This window comes from Uloborus diversus, chromosome 4, assembly GCF_026930045.1.
Source record: "Uloborus diversus isolate 005 chromosome 4, Udiv.v.3.1, whole genome shotgun sequence".
Taxonomy (NCBI): domain Eukaryota; kingdom Metazoa; phylum Arthropoda; class Arachnida; order Araneae; family Uloboridae; genus Uloborus; species Uloborus diversus.
In genome coordinates, this window is record NC_072734.1 from 47,877,793 (window position 1) to 47,894,184 (window position 16,392).

The following is a 16,392-nucleotide window of genomic DNA, read 5'->3' on the forward strand; positions in this document are numbered from 1 at the left end:
TTAATTAATCAAGAAATTAGGTATAATGTGACTAGTGAATAACTGTTAATTACATGGAACCTTAATTACCTTCCAAAAATGAATTGTTTTTCTTGCAAATAGTATTTAAACCAAAAAAAACCCGGTTTAAACCAAAAAAACCTGGTTTAAACAAAAAAAAACCTTTTTTTTGGTTTTTTTGAAAAAAAAACCAGTTTTTTTTACCAACCCTGATTTTATTTAGATTAGAGTATCATACATATAAGAAAATGTTAAAGTGATGAAAAACTTGTTTCAAACAGTTAATAGTAACTTTAATTTTCATATAAGAATTAAATTCTGACTGTAAATGATGCTTGATAAATATTTAAAAGTCACTATTTAAAGACAGTGTGTATTGCTCATTTTAACAAATATGTTTGTTTGTAGGGTGGGATTGAGAGAATGCAAGCCCAGCCAGCACCTTCGCCTTGGGCTACGTTCCCTGGTAAGAAACTTTTTAAAAACAATATCCACATGAACATTGCTGTGCTTTTAATGTATTTTTTTTTTTTTTTGTATGTTTATTAACTTACTTATTTATTCATCATGAGATAAAAAATTCATTTCTTTCTAGTTTGTTCATTTTTTACAGAAGACTTCCATCTTTTTCGTTAATCTGGGTAGAAAAGGAAATATTCTTTTTTTAAAAATATTTTTCTTCTGCATTTGCCTTTTTTCTGATTTGTAATGCTTTGTGCGAGTAATTATTTTTCAAGAGTCACAGATTCTGTATATGTTACGTTTTCAAAATACTGTTAACCCTGCTTGATCGCGTAATAGATAAACGAATACTTCGCTTATTCGAATAAAACCTTTCAGAACTGAATATTTCCCCATCAATGCAATGTTATAAGAACCCCGATTCTCCGATCAAATAATTTCTTATGAAAATAATAATTATTTGCATAAAAATATGAAACAATATTTTCTCCCAACAATGTGCGAGAAAAAAGATCCATTTCTTTCAAAACATTTCCTCTGTTCTATCTAATTTCTTTGGTCATGGCCATTACAAAAATAAGAAAAAGATAGAGCAGATAAGAATTAAATAATACAAAGAAATATGAACATTGCAGTCAATAATTTATTGATAAATATTAAATGTGAAACATAGTAGACGACGAAGGAAGAAAAAGAACTAGAAAAATGTTCCCAAAAGACTTGAGCAAGCAATTCACTGTTCTGTACTTGTTCAAAAAGTAATCTAGTGAAAAAAAGGCACCAAACAAAAATTTTACCTAACTCAAATTGTTAGTTACTTTTTAGTAATAGTTTTCTTTAATATACAGTAAAATCCCTCTAATGCGGACTCTAACATGACAAAATTTTTTTTGTTCGCAATAGAGAGGTGTCCGCAAGACGGGTTTAACCCATTAAGCGCCGCTATATGAACCACATTGAAAATACTTAAGCTTTCATATGTTTAGATGTTCAATACACATCTCTAATCATATGTAGCTGAAATTTCGTAAAAATATTGATTAGGTTCGGAGATATGGTCTGGTCCCAAAATGGGAGACTTGGCGTTTAATGGGGATAACATACATATCTCTGCCACTATATTGATAGTTGAATAATTTCTGGATAAATGCATTTAGAAAGCCCTAAAATCATTTTTATGTAATTAATACCGCTAGTTATTGGTACTTTAAGTACATATTTAACTTATTCAAGCTTTAAAATGTAGAACTTTAGTTTTCATAAGACCCAAAGCTATAAATTTTGGGCACCCTTGCAACAAAAGCTGTGGGGGCCAGCCCTAGAGGCTAGCAGTGTATATTTGCATCATTAATAAGTAGTAGTATGCTAGTTATTTTTAATTTCTTGAGCCGTTGGGTCCCTTAAGGACGTTCCCCCCCCCTGCTCCGCCCGTATGTCACTCTGGGTCTCATTTTTCATTCTTGTTTCATTCCTTCTTTTTATACATTTTTGTACAAAACGGAACTTTTCCCATACATTTTGAGATAAATGTCTAGCATGCTTCACATTGAAGAATTATCAACGGTTATAGTTTCTCTGATTTCATCCAACAAATTACGATAAATTGTAAAAATGTAAATTGAGACAGTTATCGCATTATCTGTGATCGAAGCGATTTCCATTAAAGTTTTTTTCTCAATTATCTGAACAGAATTTGACTATTCACAAATAAGTGATACTGCACTCATCTTCTTGTTTTAAGCTTAAAATTATTATTTTAATATTGTTTGAAGCTCGTAGCAAAGTCAAAAATTCAAACAACATTTTTAATTTCAAAAAAAAAAAAAAGTGAAGAAATTTCTCTATCGAAATCTAATTTGCCTTATTGAAGGGGGGAGCCCTCAAGGGGGAGGGGAGCATGGCGCTGAATGAGCTACAAAATATTTTTATGGATGGGGGGTGGGGAGGAGGAATAGTTTTAAAGGGAATTTCGATCTCCTTTTACAGGAATCTCTTTCGTGATCTGTAGAAATTCAGAGCTGCGTCATCCTCCTTAGGGAAGATTGGCACCCCTGTTTTTCCAGAACTTTCTTCTCAAGCAATGGAATGTCACTTGTTTTGATAAAAGCACCTGCTCTTGACCTTTAACAACAAAAGAGTGTTTACAATGAGAAAATACAAAGGGGGCTGTGGCTTCAACAGGAGAAAAAAAAGGAGAGAGTTCATTCATGCAAAATGGGTGAAGACTATTTCTACTAGGCATGACTTGCTCTGCTAATCAAATATGCCAAGTCTCCCATGTCACTGGGACTTCAGTAAATACTCCTATAAAACACCTTTAAATTATTTTACTTGGCCCCTGTTTGTTGTGATTTGAAAAAATGTGTATTGAGCTTCATATTCCATGTTTCTAATTTCCTGCATTCGCATTAATCATTTTTAGGGAGTTTTTTTCCCGTGTTACGCAAAAACAAGAATTTTTTTCAAAATTTAAAAATTTTTTAAAAAAGAATTTACATAGCAAACTTGTTTTTTAAAATTACCAATTAAGTTTGTTTCTCTATTATTCATTTAAAAAAAATTCAAAATGATATTAAAATTACTTGATGAAGAAAAAAATTTTAATTTAAGGTCTCCAAAATGGGAGATTTGGCACTTAATGGGTTAATAATGTTATTTGCATAGGAACTGGGGAATTAGAAATTGTCCGCATAAGAGGGGTATTTCTTAAGAAATGTTTTACTGTACACTGGTGTGCAAAAATTAAGGACGAGACGGTTTTTTCAATATAACTTTCTACAAAAGCTTTCCAAATCAACACATTTAATACCGTAAGATCCCCAATACGTAAGCACATGTGTAATGTAAGCAACACTTACTAAAAGAGAAATCAGAGGGATAAAAAGAAGCTTTGTTGAAAAAGTATAATGGAGCACAATGCGACTGAAGGCCGAAACATCGCTGTGATGGGTGTCCAGTAGGGTGGAACGAAAATGACCTTAATTTTTTTTTTAAATTTTTTGGGCTTGCCATAGGGGGGAAAAGTTGTCATTTAAGTTTAAAAAGAAGCAGAAGAAATTTCATTGCTTTACTACAACATCTTTAGGTGCCGCAACAAGCTTAAAGTTTGATAATTACCGAAATTTCCATTCAACAATGAAATTCCTTTTTATGCTTTCCTACTGCATATAACGGCACAAAATATGGCAGTGAATACATTTTTTAAGCATTACGTTAAAAAATACAGTTTAAAAAAAATCATAATCTTTACTAATAATAAAGCTGAAAATCTGTCTGGAGATCTAGATCTCTGTCTGGATCTCTGTGATGCGCATAGCGCCTAGACCATTCGGCCGATTTTCATGAAATTTGACACAAAGTTAATTTGTAGCATGGGGGGTGCACACTTCGAAGCGATTTTTTGAAAATTCGATTTTGTTCTTTTTCTATTCTAATTTTAATCACATTTACCCGAGCAAAATTATAAGATGGGCGAATTAATTACCAAGTTGTTATAATGTGGAACCGTACCATGGGCAAGCCAATTGGCGAGAAATTCTTCTTACATTATTTGTAAATATACAAGCAAACCAAATGTTCTTTTAATTTTTCTACAACGGGCAAAGCCGTGCGGGTATCACTAGTATACTATAAAAGACATTAACAATTCCATTTTTACCATTCAAAGTATTCTTAATGATTGTAAACAAATGGTTAAACCTATATGATGTTTGTGGCTACTTCTTTGACACATTAAAATGTCTTTTTTCTCTGTACCAAATATAATCTGACCACGGATTGTATGGAAAGACAAACATCCGTTTTTCAGTCATAAATGTTCGAATCTATTATTTTTTACCGATGTCAGTTTTTGCAGAAGCAGCGTCTCACTCAAATGAGCGGAATACGTGCATCAAATTTTTACTTTTCCTCCTTATTCACATAGATTCATCTTATCTGGACAGTTGAAAATTCCATGCAATCTGTGGTTGGACAGTAACTCTTTCTTCCAAATAACTCTTGAGTCGATTTTTCGTCTCCTGAGACTAAACTATACTTTTTAAGAACCGTTTATGGGTTACAAGTTTCACTTTGAGGGATTCACTAGACAAATGTTTTACCAAGGGGGGTTCGGTTATTTCATTTTCACCCCATGAGATAAAATCGATGTAATCTTTGGCAGCAAAAATTATTTGTTGAACTTTAAACTTCTTGACCCCGCCTCTACTTAGTGTTCTTGCATTCAGCACACGTCGTAATCCAAGTTCTCTTACATTTCTATGCTCTTTGCATAACATAGCCAAATGGAGATTTTCTGTTGCATCAAAATACCCATTTCTTTATGTAACCAGGTCTATAATGTTCTTAAAATCATGAGAGAGATATCGTGAATGTAAGATACGTTCAAATAAATGTTTAGACCGTAAGTACGAGAAGGTTTTAACTTGATGTTAAACCACACAGGAGCATACGCATTGCCCACTTGATCTGTGCAAGAAATGGATCCTTTTTTGAAAATGTATGAATGAATAATGATTACTATTAATATATTTCAGTATTATTATTTGTTTTAAACAATTTTAGCGAAATGCCTCGCCCATATAAAAGAAACTATACTTTACAACACTTTAACAATTTACTGAGTCAGAGTCTTGAGATTTTCAGTCGGATTTTTAGTTGCCACGTATATTCGAAATATACGGTTTGCAAATGTAAGTCATCTGGTGTGGGGAAGTTTTTCCAGGTTCCTTGAAGATGAATCTAGTGAGCAAGTCCCACTTGATGTAGTGAAACACATATCCAATACATATTTGTGATCGGCACTTATGTCCTGCATGTTCTCAAAAAGAAGGTTATTTTCAATGGGTAAGGAAGTAACCACAGGAAGATTAGAACAGGTTTCCAGCTGTTGACTTATTTTATCTTTAAATTCGTTTGATTCTTTTGTTTTACCATCCAAGAATCCATTAGGCTTCTATTCCTGTTGTCTCAAAGAAGCTCTTGACCAAATGTAATCTATTCTGGAAACTAAAACTTCATATATATTTCACTTACAGAAAGATCTTTTCCAGCCGTACTTTTTAGGCCGTGTCTAATAAAACAGTAGCATTTCATTACATCTTCGTAAGTGGGTAGTAAAACTTCATTGAAATTGCTAAATTTCTGCTCTTGTTTAGACTGAGCCATTGCAAATCACAACAATGAAGTATTTTACCAACTAACGAAATTTTGCCCTACTCACTAACTCAACTCGACAAGGAAATTGACACCTGATCTGAGCTTGGCCCCACTCACACAAATCACTGCTGACCAGCCCCGCGCCATTTCCGCTGCTTCAATGACTCATGTTCCCAGATGTCAGTACATTCCGCAAAAATGCGTTTTTGCGAAATTACTTTGCTTTTGTGACACCTCAAGACATAATCCGAACAACAAAAAAAAGCTATTGTGCGACCTGTTAAGCATAAAAATTGCTTTTCGACAGCATTTGAAGCATAAAGATAAATTTGATATTTTTTTTATTTAATTTAAAATGTAGCAAAAATTGCAATTTTGAAAAACTTTATGCTCTTTGCGGCACCTCAGGATGTGCTTCAATATTTTTCATATTTTTTTTACATCTTGTTTGCATGAAAAGGCAACTTTTCCGCACTACGGCAAATTGAAAATCAAAAACTTTTTTTTTTTTCGTTCCACCCTAGTGTCCAGCAAGAAACATCCGGTCTTTAGTAGGGGATATGATCTCCCCCGACTGCTAGGCAGGTTTCACAGCGTCTGCCCATGCTGAGAATGAGGGTGTCAATGAGTTGTTGGGGCATTGCTGCCCATTCGTCTTGCAGTGCTAATCGAAACTCCCGAATCGTTACTGGTGGTAAGGTACGAGCTGCCAAGCGTCTGCCTTGAAAATCCCATACATGCTCGATGGGATTGAGATCCGGAGATTGTGCAGGCCAATCCATACGTTCAATATCCTCACTCTCTAAGAGCTGTTTGGCAGCTATTGTGCGATGACATGGTGCATTGTCATCCATGAAAAGGAACTGCGGACCCATAGCGCCTCTAAAAAGACGCACATATGGAAGAAGAATCTCGTTGCAATAACTGGTCCTGTTGACTGAACCTGCGTCGAAGATGTGAAGGTCTGTACGACTACCAAGCATGATGCCTCCCCAAACGAGAACACCGCGACCTCCATACCTGTCCCTTTCAATGATGTCCGAGGGATGATTGTGGCTTCCCCGCTCTCTCCAGGTGAGTATGCGATGAGAATCGCTACTCAGACTGAATCTGCTCTCATCTGTAAAGAGTACTCGTCCCCATTCATTGTCTCTCCAATTCCGGTGTTCCCGGCACCACAGAGAATGCCTTCTCCAATGGGCAGGCGTTAGAGGTACACACCGTATAGGGCGTCGTGCAAACAGACCACCACCATGCAGTCTTCTGGCCACGCTAAAACGTGATATCGGTCGTCCAGTCGCCTGTGTCGTGTGTCTAGCGATTTCTCCCGCTGTCTGCCGCCTATTTCTTCTGACCTGTAAGACAATATACCGGTCATCTGCGAGTGTGGTTCCTCGTGGACGACCACTACTGAACCCCTGGATAGCTGTTCCTGTAGTTTGAAATTGTCTCCAAAGTCGTGAAACGATGCTGTGAGCAATTCCGAACTCTGCAGCCACACTTGTCACACTGCAGCCTTCCTCTAACTTCCCAATGATTCGACCTCGGGTAAAAGCATCCAGATGTCGTCTAACAGATTGGTTATTCGCCATTTCTCGCTGAGGCAGCAACTCGGTGTGATTTTAACTGCTATACGGCGTGCAATCTCTTTGCCAGAAATAATGATCTTACACCGACAACATGCTTTATACTACTCAGACACTTCCCCATTACGTCTGCCTGCATATCTGCGCATGTGCTACCATACATCACCTTACTTAATCTCCTGATTGGTCTTTCTGTCCGCTCTGCCTCTTCGTTCAGCTGATACGCTAATTTTTCGACTTCGTCCTTAATTTTTGCACACCTGTGTATATACTTAATTAATATACTATTTTATTTACTTAGATTTTTTCAAAAACTTTTTGCAATAACATAAGGGTGCACTACCTTTCTCAGTAAAGGGCCATTCGTTGCAGGAGAACTAGTTGAGAGCCAAAACTTCCTTAATATTTCATCAAACTTTAAAAGTACGACATCATTTTAAAGATTTCTCGTAATCAGTGAAAAATAAACAAGTCACATGTTCATAGTTATTCAAAAAATTGTGTGAGTTTTTTTGAATTCTTTCCGTAGAGCGTTAATGCTTCACACGAGACTGCTAGTTCAAATTTATTGATTGGTCATTGTTTATATATTCACTTATTTTCATGGCTTTACTAGATCTCCTGCCTGTGCAGACAAGTCCGGCTACACCAGCTGAAGATGGCCAGGCATCCTCCTCACGAAACAATGCTGCAGGACGTGAAGCTTGGCAACCCATTGCAGCCGCAGCTGCTTGGCCTGGACCAGGTTTGATTCATGACGATTCCAGACCCATGCCTCAACAAATGCGGACTCTCAATCCTCCAGATGTTTCTCTTGGCACAAACCAAGCAGTGGGTGGCAGGATTACTCCTGATAATGTGCATGGTATATTTTTTTCTTTGATTGCATATTTTAATTTATCTTTGCAGGGTTCGTACGGGTCATAGAAATCCTGGAAAGTCATGGAAAAATAATAAACAAATTTCAGACCTGGAAAAGTCATGGAAAATTGAAATTTTCATTTAAAGTCATGGAAATTTATTTAAAGTCATGGAAAAATGTCCTGGCCAAAGAGAAAGTAACAGTAGCTAAAAGAGCATTAGAAATCTAGAGTGATTTAATAGTATTGAGCATATAAAAGCTAATAAAATTGGGAAAATAGAACGATCTCAAAGACAAATTTGAATTTTGAAATCTCACTGCATCCACTTCTGTAGCAGCCGCTCCTCTTTTTTTGCAATGTGATTTTACTGCTTGGACATCACTCATCTTGAATTCACCATTATTTTCAACACTTCTAATATTTTATATTCTGTAGTAACAAACTTGAAAGTTCTTGATTTTGGCATGCCCAATTGCATCCGAATTCATTTCCATCACTTGTGGAAACTTTGCTAATAAGTTTGTCAGAGTTTATCTTAGTTTGTTGAAGGTTTTAGAAAATAAAGATCTTTAGTCAGGTGATAGAATACAGAAATAGGGGAATTCTAATACTTTAAAATGGTAGTGCCCTACATACGGCCCGCAAAAATAATCCATGTGACCCACTGCTGCGTTCAACATCAGGAATCAAACACTATGTTCTGGAATTCCTGAACCTCTTAATTTATATGCATTTGAAAATGTGTAAATAAATAAACAAGTACATTTGAATAAGAAGATTTATTCACTTCTGAATTTTTTATTTAAATAAATATTCGACTTAGAAACATGAATCAGGGTTCGTACGCTCCGGGAATTCCGGGAAAACCGGGAATTGTCAGGGAAAATGACACTGTCAAAAATGTCAGGGAAAAGTCAGGGAGTTTTCAAATTTTGTCCTCCAAAAATTTTTTTTCCATTTTTTTCCCAAGGAATTAACTACCATGAGATCTAGTCTTCGTTTTTATTGTGATTTCACGAAAAAAATTGTAAATTTTTATCTAAACCGACGTTTGCACTTAAAAACTGCGATCGAGAAATGAACGTTTTTTTTTTTTCACAACGAAAAATGCGCCAAAAGATCGAAGATTTTCATATATGGAGTCAGTGAGGGGAACGCATTTCTTTCTACTGCCTAAAGTTTTAGATGGGTTGCCACTACATTCTATTCGGTTCAGGGTTCGTACGCTCCGGGAAAACTTGGAATTATCATGGAAAAAGACATAGTCAAAAATGTCAGGGAATTTTCCAAATGTGTCCCCAAAATTTTTCTTTTCCCAATTTTTTCCCAGGGAATTTGGTTTTATGAGATCTAATCTTCATTTTTATCGATGTATTTAAAAAAAATTGTAACAATTTTAAAGCAATGAAAAAAGTGGCGACCCAAAAACTCTTCAGCAGCCGCCATTTTTGGCTCTCAGTAGTTCCCAAGGGAAAAAAAATCAGGTGAACAGCAATTATGTACAAACTCAAAAGGAGAGAATACAATTTACTGCTTCGGAAGCACAACCTGTAGATGGGAAGATCGATCGGGGAAAATAGTTTTTTTTTTTTGATCGGAAAATCATTTTAGCTACGTGTGAAACGCAGTCGCCATCTTTGGTCATTCACAAGATGGATGTAGATACGATCCTAAAATGCCTAAGTTTCTAAAAACAAAGCAGAATTGGATGTTTTCTTTAATTGAAAACTGATGAAAATAACAAAAAATGGTCTACAAATTGTTTTTCTATTGTTATTTAAAATAATTTTCTTGAGAAATAAAAAATTTTGTTCTTAAAACTTAACCTTATCCTCACTGCCTCGGACGCAAATGTGATAAAAACTTTTCAATGAATTGTAGTTTCATGAAGATTAATTATTTTTTAATTGTCTTCATGCGACAAATTAAAAAAGTTATTTCTTATTTTTGGGCATAGCCGCCATATTTGGTCATTCCCAAGATGGAAGCACACAAGACTTTTTAAGTGCCTAAGTTCCCGAAAACGGCATTGGATGTTAATTGCAATGCAAACTATTGAAAACAACACAAATTGTGCCTTTTTTCCGGATAATTTGTAATTATTTTCTGGAAAAATGCAAAATTTAATCTTTATAACATTTTTTTGTTTTAATTGATTTAGACTCTTATGTGCTAAATACTGACTATTTTGCTTTTATTGTATCCTTTTAAGGATTATTAATTATTTATTACTACTTTTATACTACAAATCCAAAAATCTACATATTATTTTAAATTTTTCACTTTGTCGCCATATTTGATCGTTTGCACAATGAAAATAGACTTAAACTTCCAGAAACAGAATTGGATGTTTATATCAATGAGTAACATTGAAAATAACATTAAAATGTGCAAAAAGTTGTGAATTTTTGAAAATTAACTAATACTTTCTGGAAAAGAAAATTTGAAATTTTAATGTAAGCGTCCTTTAATATGTGAAAAAAAAAAAGATTATTGGCATTGGCCTATGATCGGCGGATGTTGATTTTTGTTACTATGCATTACATGGTATGCCGATTGATGCAACAAGTTAACCATATTTATACTAAAATTTAGCTTTGCATTTTGCTCAATATGTTTTGTGTAACCTACTTATAAGAAAATAAAAAGTATTGTAAACCAAAAGCGGATGCTAAAAGGTTGCTGCAGGACTACAGCAAAACGCTATAATATTACGCGTGACATCAAAGAAACCCTAAAATAAGTTGAAAGTACTCTGTTTTCAACAAATAGTAAACAAATTAAAACAATTTTGAACAAAATGTTTAAAAAAAACTTAAAATTTTAACAGAGAAAACAAAGGAAAAAAATCTAAGTTTTTTTTTTTTTTTTTTTTTTTTTTATCTAAGGGGAGAAGTTTCAGTTCTTCTGCATTGCTACTTTAAACAATTTTAATTATTTTGAAAATATTACTATTTAAACTTAAATTTTTAATGAAGCGAGTAACCTGGAATTTTCTAAAAAACAACCTGGAAAACCTGGAAAAGTCGGGGAACTTTTTTTAACCAAAAGTGTATGAACCCTGTGAATTTGCTGAAGAATGCAGCTTTACTTTAAAGAACCGAAAAACTGTCAAGTTATGTGGATGATTAAATGCTCTGTTGACATAAAAAACAACCTTTGAAGAAAATTTATTGAAACTCATGACATTCAACCTTTGTCCCATTCATTTTTATTCTGCCTGTTAATAAAAAAATTATGAGACATTTAAGCATCATTATATTCCATTCACTGTATTTTTACTTTACTTAAATTTATATGATGAAGAGAAATAAGAATAGTTTAGTTTTTTTAGGTGTACACTTATACTTTTCCATCACAAGCTTCTAAGAGGTAGTGGCATTTACATAGCAGTTTTGCTAATGCTCATTTCCAAAAATATGGCAAGTTTGACGTAAAATAGTGCTATTCTTTTCATGTAGCAAGGTAATGAAATTTTTTATGAAGTCATGAAAAAGTCTTGGAAAAGTCATGGGATTTTTTCATTTGAATAGAGTATGAACCCTGTCTTTGATGCTGAAAGCAGTGGTTTCTAATGTATCGGGCTCCAGGCAAGCATAGAATTAATACAAGGAAGCACACAGCTGTGACTGAAATATTTTGAAAAAAAAAACTAATTGATGTCGGGAAAAATTAGAGCCAGCAAATTGTCATCGCTATGGTATTTAGATTTGAGTGTAGGAGTTGCAATATCAGTTGGTGACACCCAAGGTGCCAAAACAGGCCCAGCCCGAAACAACCCACCCGGGTTGTGGTGCCCACTTCACTTGAGAAAACCCGTTATAACTGCAAAATGTGTTTATTTTCTATTTCAAAATTTTCTATGTGTTGAAAATATTTACTTTAGAAACGAACAATATTATTAGTATATTGATCAATAACAAGTCCCGAAATTGCCGTCAATTATCCTTCCCGGACAATTTATTAAGTATTAGAAAATAAAACTGAGCATGGTTTTTCACATTTCTTTCTTTTTTTTTTCGATGCGAAGGAATCCAAACTAAGCAATAACTATTTCCAAAGTTTTTTTTAAATGCAATGTTGGAAAAAATGCTTGCTTTTTTAACAGCACCTTAATGCAAGTTTGTTAAGTGAAAAAGTTAAGCTTAGTACAATCACATGAACTTAACCATAAGTAGCCAACTTGTGTGATCACTGCACCATGTTTCTTAAACTTTGACTATACCTGAATATTCATAACATATTCTTGTATTATTTTATCCAAAATTTATTATGTGGTTTAGTAACTACTAATTGTATTACTATCCAAATTTTTATTTCTAACTTCTGGAGGCAATGAATTTTCAAATACTTGATATTTTTCACGTTTATGGCTTATGCTGCTCCTTTTATCTCAAAACTTAGTCATAGGTTGCGAGAAATATATTAATACATAATGTATTTCAGGGTAAATTACAAGATTTTTTCACATACTTTTTTTCTGAATAGAGGTAAGTGTTTCCTTCTCAAAACATCATTTCTTGGAAAAAAGAACTTTGATAATATTTCATTTTAATATTAAACTCTTTTCAAAGTCATATATTTTTCTTTAGTTTTGATATTTTTTACTACTATGCATTTGAGCTGAAAAGAGATGCATGAATTAAAATTATACAAGCTCCATGAAAAGTATAGCAAAGCAGTTGCTTGATACAGTGTTTCAATAGAGATTGAGATTTAAATTATGTTTGAAAAAATGCAGTTTTTTCATCAAAAACCTGGGGAAAAAAAACAGTATTTGATCCAAAACCCAGACAAACTGGACTTTTCAAACCCAGAAGACATCAAGCTTTGAGAAAATTTGTTCTCAAAAGAAAAAATAAAGTACTTATCTCATTAATATTCTATTAATATTTCATGAATTTTGTATTTTAAACATCTATTTTGTTTGATATATTAAATGTTGTTAAACTGTCCATACTCAGATTCTAAACTGTTTTAGTTCAGTTTAATTTTGGTTATAAAGCCTACTTTAAATAAAATATGGTATTGGTTTTTTAAACCCATGAAAAAATTGTAGCATTAAGATAACATTTATCAGATTATTAAAACAATTGAAGCCGGGGGGGGGGGGGGGGGGTGGCAAAGAACTTTTTTGTAATAAAAAGGGGGGAGCAGGCGTGAAAAGCATGGAAACCACAGGTTAAATTTTAAAAAGCAACTTTTAAAAAACAAAATTAATGCAATTTGTAAGTATTTGCATTTATAGAATTTAATTCTATTGTACTTAATATATATTTAATATTTCATTCCACTGTTTCTAAATTTATATTTAAATTTGTCCCCCAAAGAAATTAAATCTTGATATTTCTCAGCATTCTTTTATCTTTGAAATGCCTTAATCATGCATATGTTGATTTCTCAATCATCTATATATTTTTGAAAATAAATTCTGGTCATGAATTTCAGATGCAGCTCTTGCAGTTGTCATGGATCACATGGATGGTGGCTTAGATGCTCGTTTGCCAGTAGCACAAATAGATATGCTTAATCAACAGTTAGAAAGTGCTGAGCATGGGAGAGCACTTTTAGAAGAGCAAGTTGATGGACTTAGACAGAGAAATGTAGAATTAGAACAACAGGTAGTTAGTAGTCAGGCTCAAATCAATGATCTTCAGGCCAGGTTGCAGAGAAATCAGGTAATTTCTCTTTTATATTGTTAAGAGTTCGTGATACAACTTCAAACTTTCTTTAAATGACGACACAGTTCTTGAGAAAACACAGGAGGTTTATTCACAGCTATGTACGGGAAGCGTAGTTTCAACTGCTAAATCAATCATCAGCAATTAAGCAAATAACACCTCAACGGTTACACACGCATTTACATCCAAATATGCAAAAGTACAGCTCAAAGGCTTCACAAAACAGAGCTAATACATGCTCTCCAGCCCACCGCTGACATGATTCACAAGCGAAAACTAACTCAAGACTGACTCCCCCGTCGGCTGTGGCTGTTTATAAATCTCGAAAGAAGTTTAAGTTTCCACAAAATTCAAAATGCTTCTCGTATTTTCTTTTTATTCATTACGAATCCTATCAATGAAAAATAGGGTGTTATGATGCGCGCAATTATTTTTGAAGAATCATTCAAAAACCAAAAAGATAACAATTCTAGGCCGTGGAAGTGGAAGCATCGCAGCCGCGCATAACCTCAGATCAACAACTGCCTTGAATGCCAAAGAACCAAATTTAAAAGACTTACCCCGTGTGGCGTGTGTGTAGACAATAGGAAAAACACATTGATTACCGTATGTTCTTTATTTCATGTTGAACTTCAGAGCAGACAAGATGACATGAATTTTGCATGGTGATCACCAGAAAAAAACTTTTTTCACTTGATAAAAAAACGCAAATGCGCGGAAGACATACTAAAAAGTTCAAAAAAAGGTGGAGCTGGAGTTTGCGAAGTTCGTTAAAGATCAGAAAACGGGGAGTTCATTCGGGTGGTGGTGAAATATTCAAGTTAAAATGGACGGAGGACGGACAGTTCACTTTGAAGATGGTGGGGTGTAATTCAGGGATGCATCATAATCAAGGATGTCAGTTGCCGGCCAATGTACGTTGAAAAAAAATGGCGCGTCGGTTGGTAATCTCCATGGTGACAATGTTGAGATCATCACACAATTAACAATGGATCGGGGTAATTGCGGCTCCATATTGTCACCACAAGCTATGTTGATCATCAAAAAGGGTCGTTAATGAAGGGCTCGATTCCGGTACATTCTGCGTGCCGCCATCGGACGCCATCATACACGCAGGTGATGCATTTCCTATGCAACTATCACAAGTTGCACTGAAGCTTAATTTTAATTTTCTTGGTTATATACATTTAGGAATTAAGAAGGAAATTTTCACCACATTTTGCGGTCTTCAAACATCAGGCGGAGAGCCACGGCCATCAACGGACGCCATGCACATATCCTTCATTCTCGCCATCATTGGAGAGAAAACGGAGCCGCGAGAAGCACGTCCGATCAAACTGGAAGCAGCAAGCAGAGTGAAGTGGGGTGGAAAAATGAATCGGCGAATGAGCGATCAGATCCGGGTACGCGGCGATGCGCGGGAACCAATGAGTGCATTTGGCGCCCAAACAACGAAGGGAAGGGGACGCTACACCATTTTAATGGCCGACAAGAAGATGCAAAAAATCGGATCAACGACTGAAAAATTGTCAAAAAGCTAAACGATGGGAAAAGTGAATAAGTCACATATTTGATATCATAAAGTGCGCGAAATTTAAAGGGGAACACGGGGAAAACGTGGAATGCACAAGAAAATAAAAAAAAACAACTAAATGGGGGGGAAAAAAACGATTAAAATGACCGAAAACATGGGAAAAAAATAAATGGGTAAAAAAATGTGATATGAATTATTACATAGGAGGACCGTATACTTCAGTCAAATGTCAGGGGGTTGTATGTACATTACAAGAAACTATTTACAGGTTACGTTACTAAGATATTTTTAGATAACAAATAATGGAATGAACGCCAAATTTAGCTAGATTACAACAAGTTAATCATAAAAATGATTACTATTTTCAGAATTTGTAACATTATTAAATGTTTAGACAGCCAACTCTCTCTAATAATATGCGAACCTGTTATCTGTAATGTTCGATGGCCCACCATAGTTTTATTTGTTATGTAAACTGAAGCATCATTCACAGTTTAAATCAATCGCAATTAAAACACGTGGAGTTTTAATGTTTGCTAAGATTCAAAGCGTCAAAATAATGGACAAGAAGTACTTCAAAGGGATTTCTCTTCCATTAAAAAACGGTTTCAGATAAATGTAACTTGGGGAAAACGAAATAGAATAGAAACTTATACATAGCACTGAACCTGTTATACTTATTACAACTTATCATAACCTTGAATAAATTTGCTCAAAATAATCAAAAATATTAAGATTGAATGTCTCTCTTTAAAAAATGTTCATTCTCATTTGAGTTTTTAGTGTTATAATGTCAAATTCCTTTTATAATTTCCTTGGAGTTAAATGAAAACAAAATACTATCCATAATCTGCAAAACATTTGATGCCAAGCATTTGCAGGTTCAAGATAGTTTGTATTGTGTTTAGAAGGTTATTAAAAGTTGATGCTTTGCACTGTTTACTCTATAGGAAAAAAAATGCATTATGCTCTATTTCTGTGTTGCATTATTTCTTTTTCTGCTATTGGAGAATGTTGACTTTCATCAGAAACATTGGGTCTTTCGCCAATATCTTTTGCAATGTGAATGTTGACATTCACCGGCAAATGTCAGCATTTTCCAGATTTCT

The 16,392-nt window shown here is 34.4% G+C and overlaps 1 protein-coding gene across 2 annotated transcripts in view; it reads left to right on the top strand.

The window, feature by feature from the left end:
• The window catches only part of LOC129220503 (coiled-coil domain-containing protein 91-like), a 42,451-nt gene that overhangs the window by 11,790 nt on the left and 14,269 nt on the right, over nt 1-16,392 (top strand). For both annotated transcript variants that reach the window (XM_054854930.1, XM_054854931.1), the window contains exons 3-5: nt 409-466; nt 7,822-8,070; nt 13,517-13,746. In XM_054854930.1, coding sequence (XP_054710905.1) covers nt 409-466; nt 7,822-8,070; nt 13,517-13,746 — 537 coding nt within the window. The remainder of the gene's footprint in view (nt 1-408; nt 467-7,821; nt 8,071-13,516; nt 13,747-16,392) is intronic.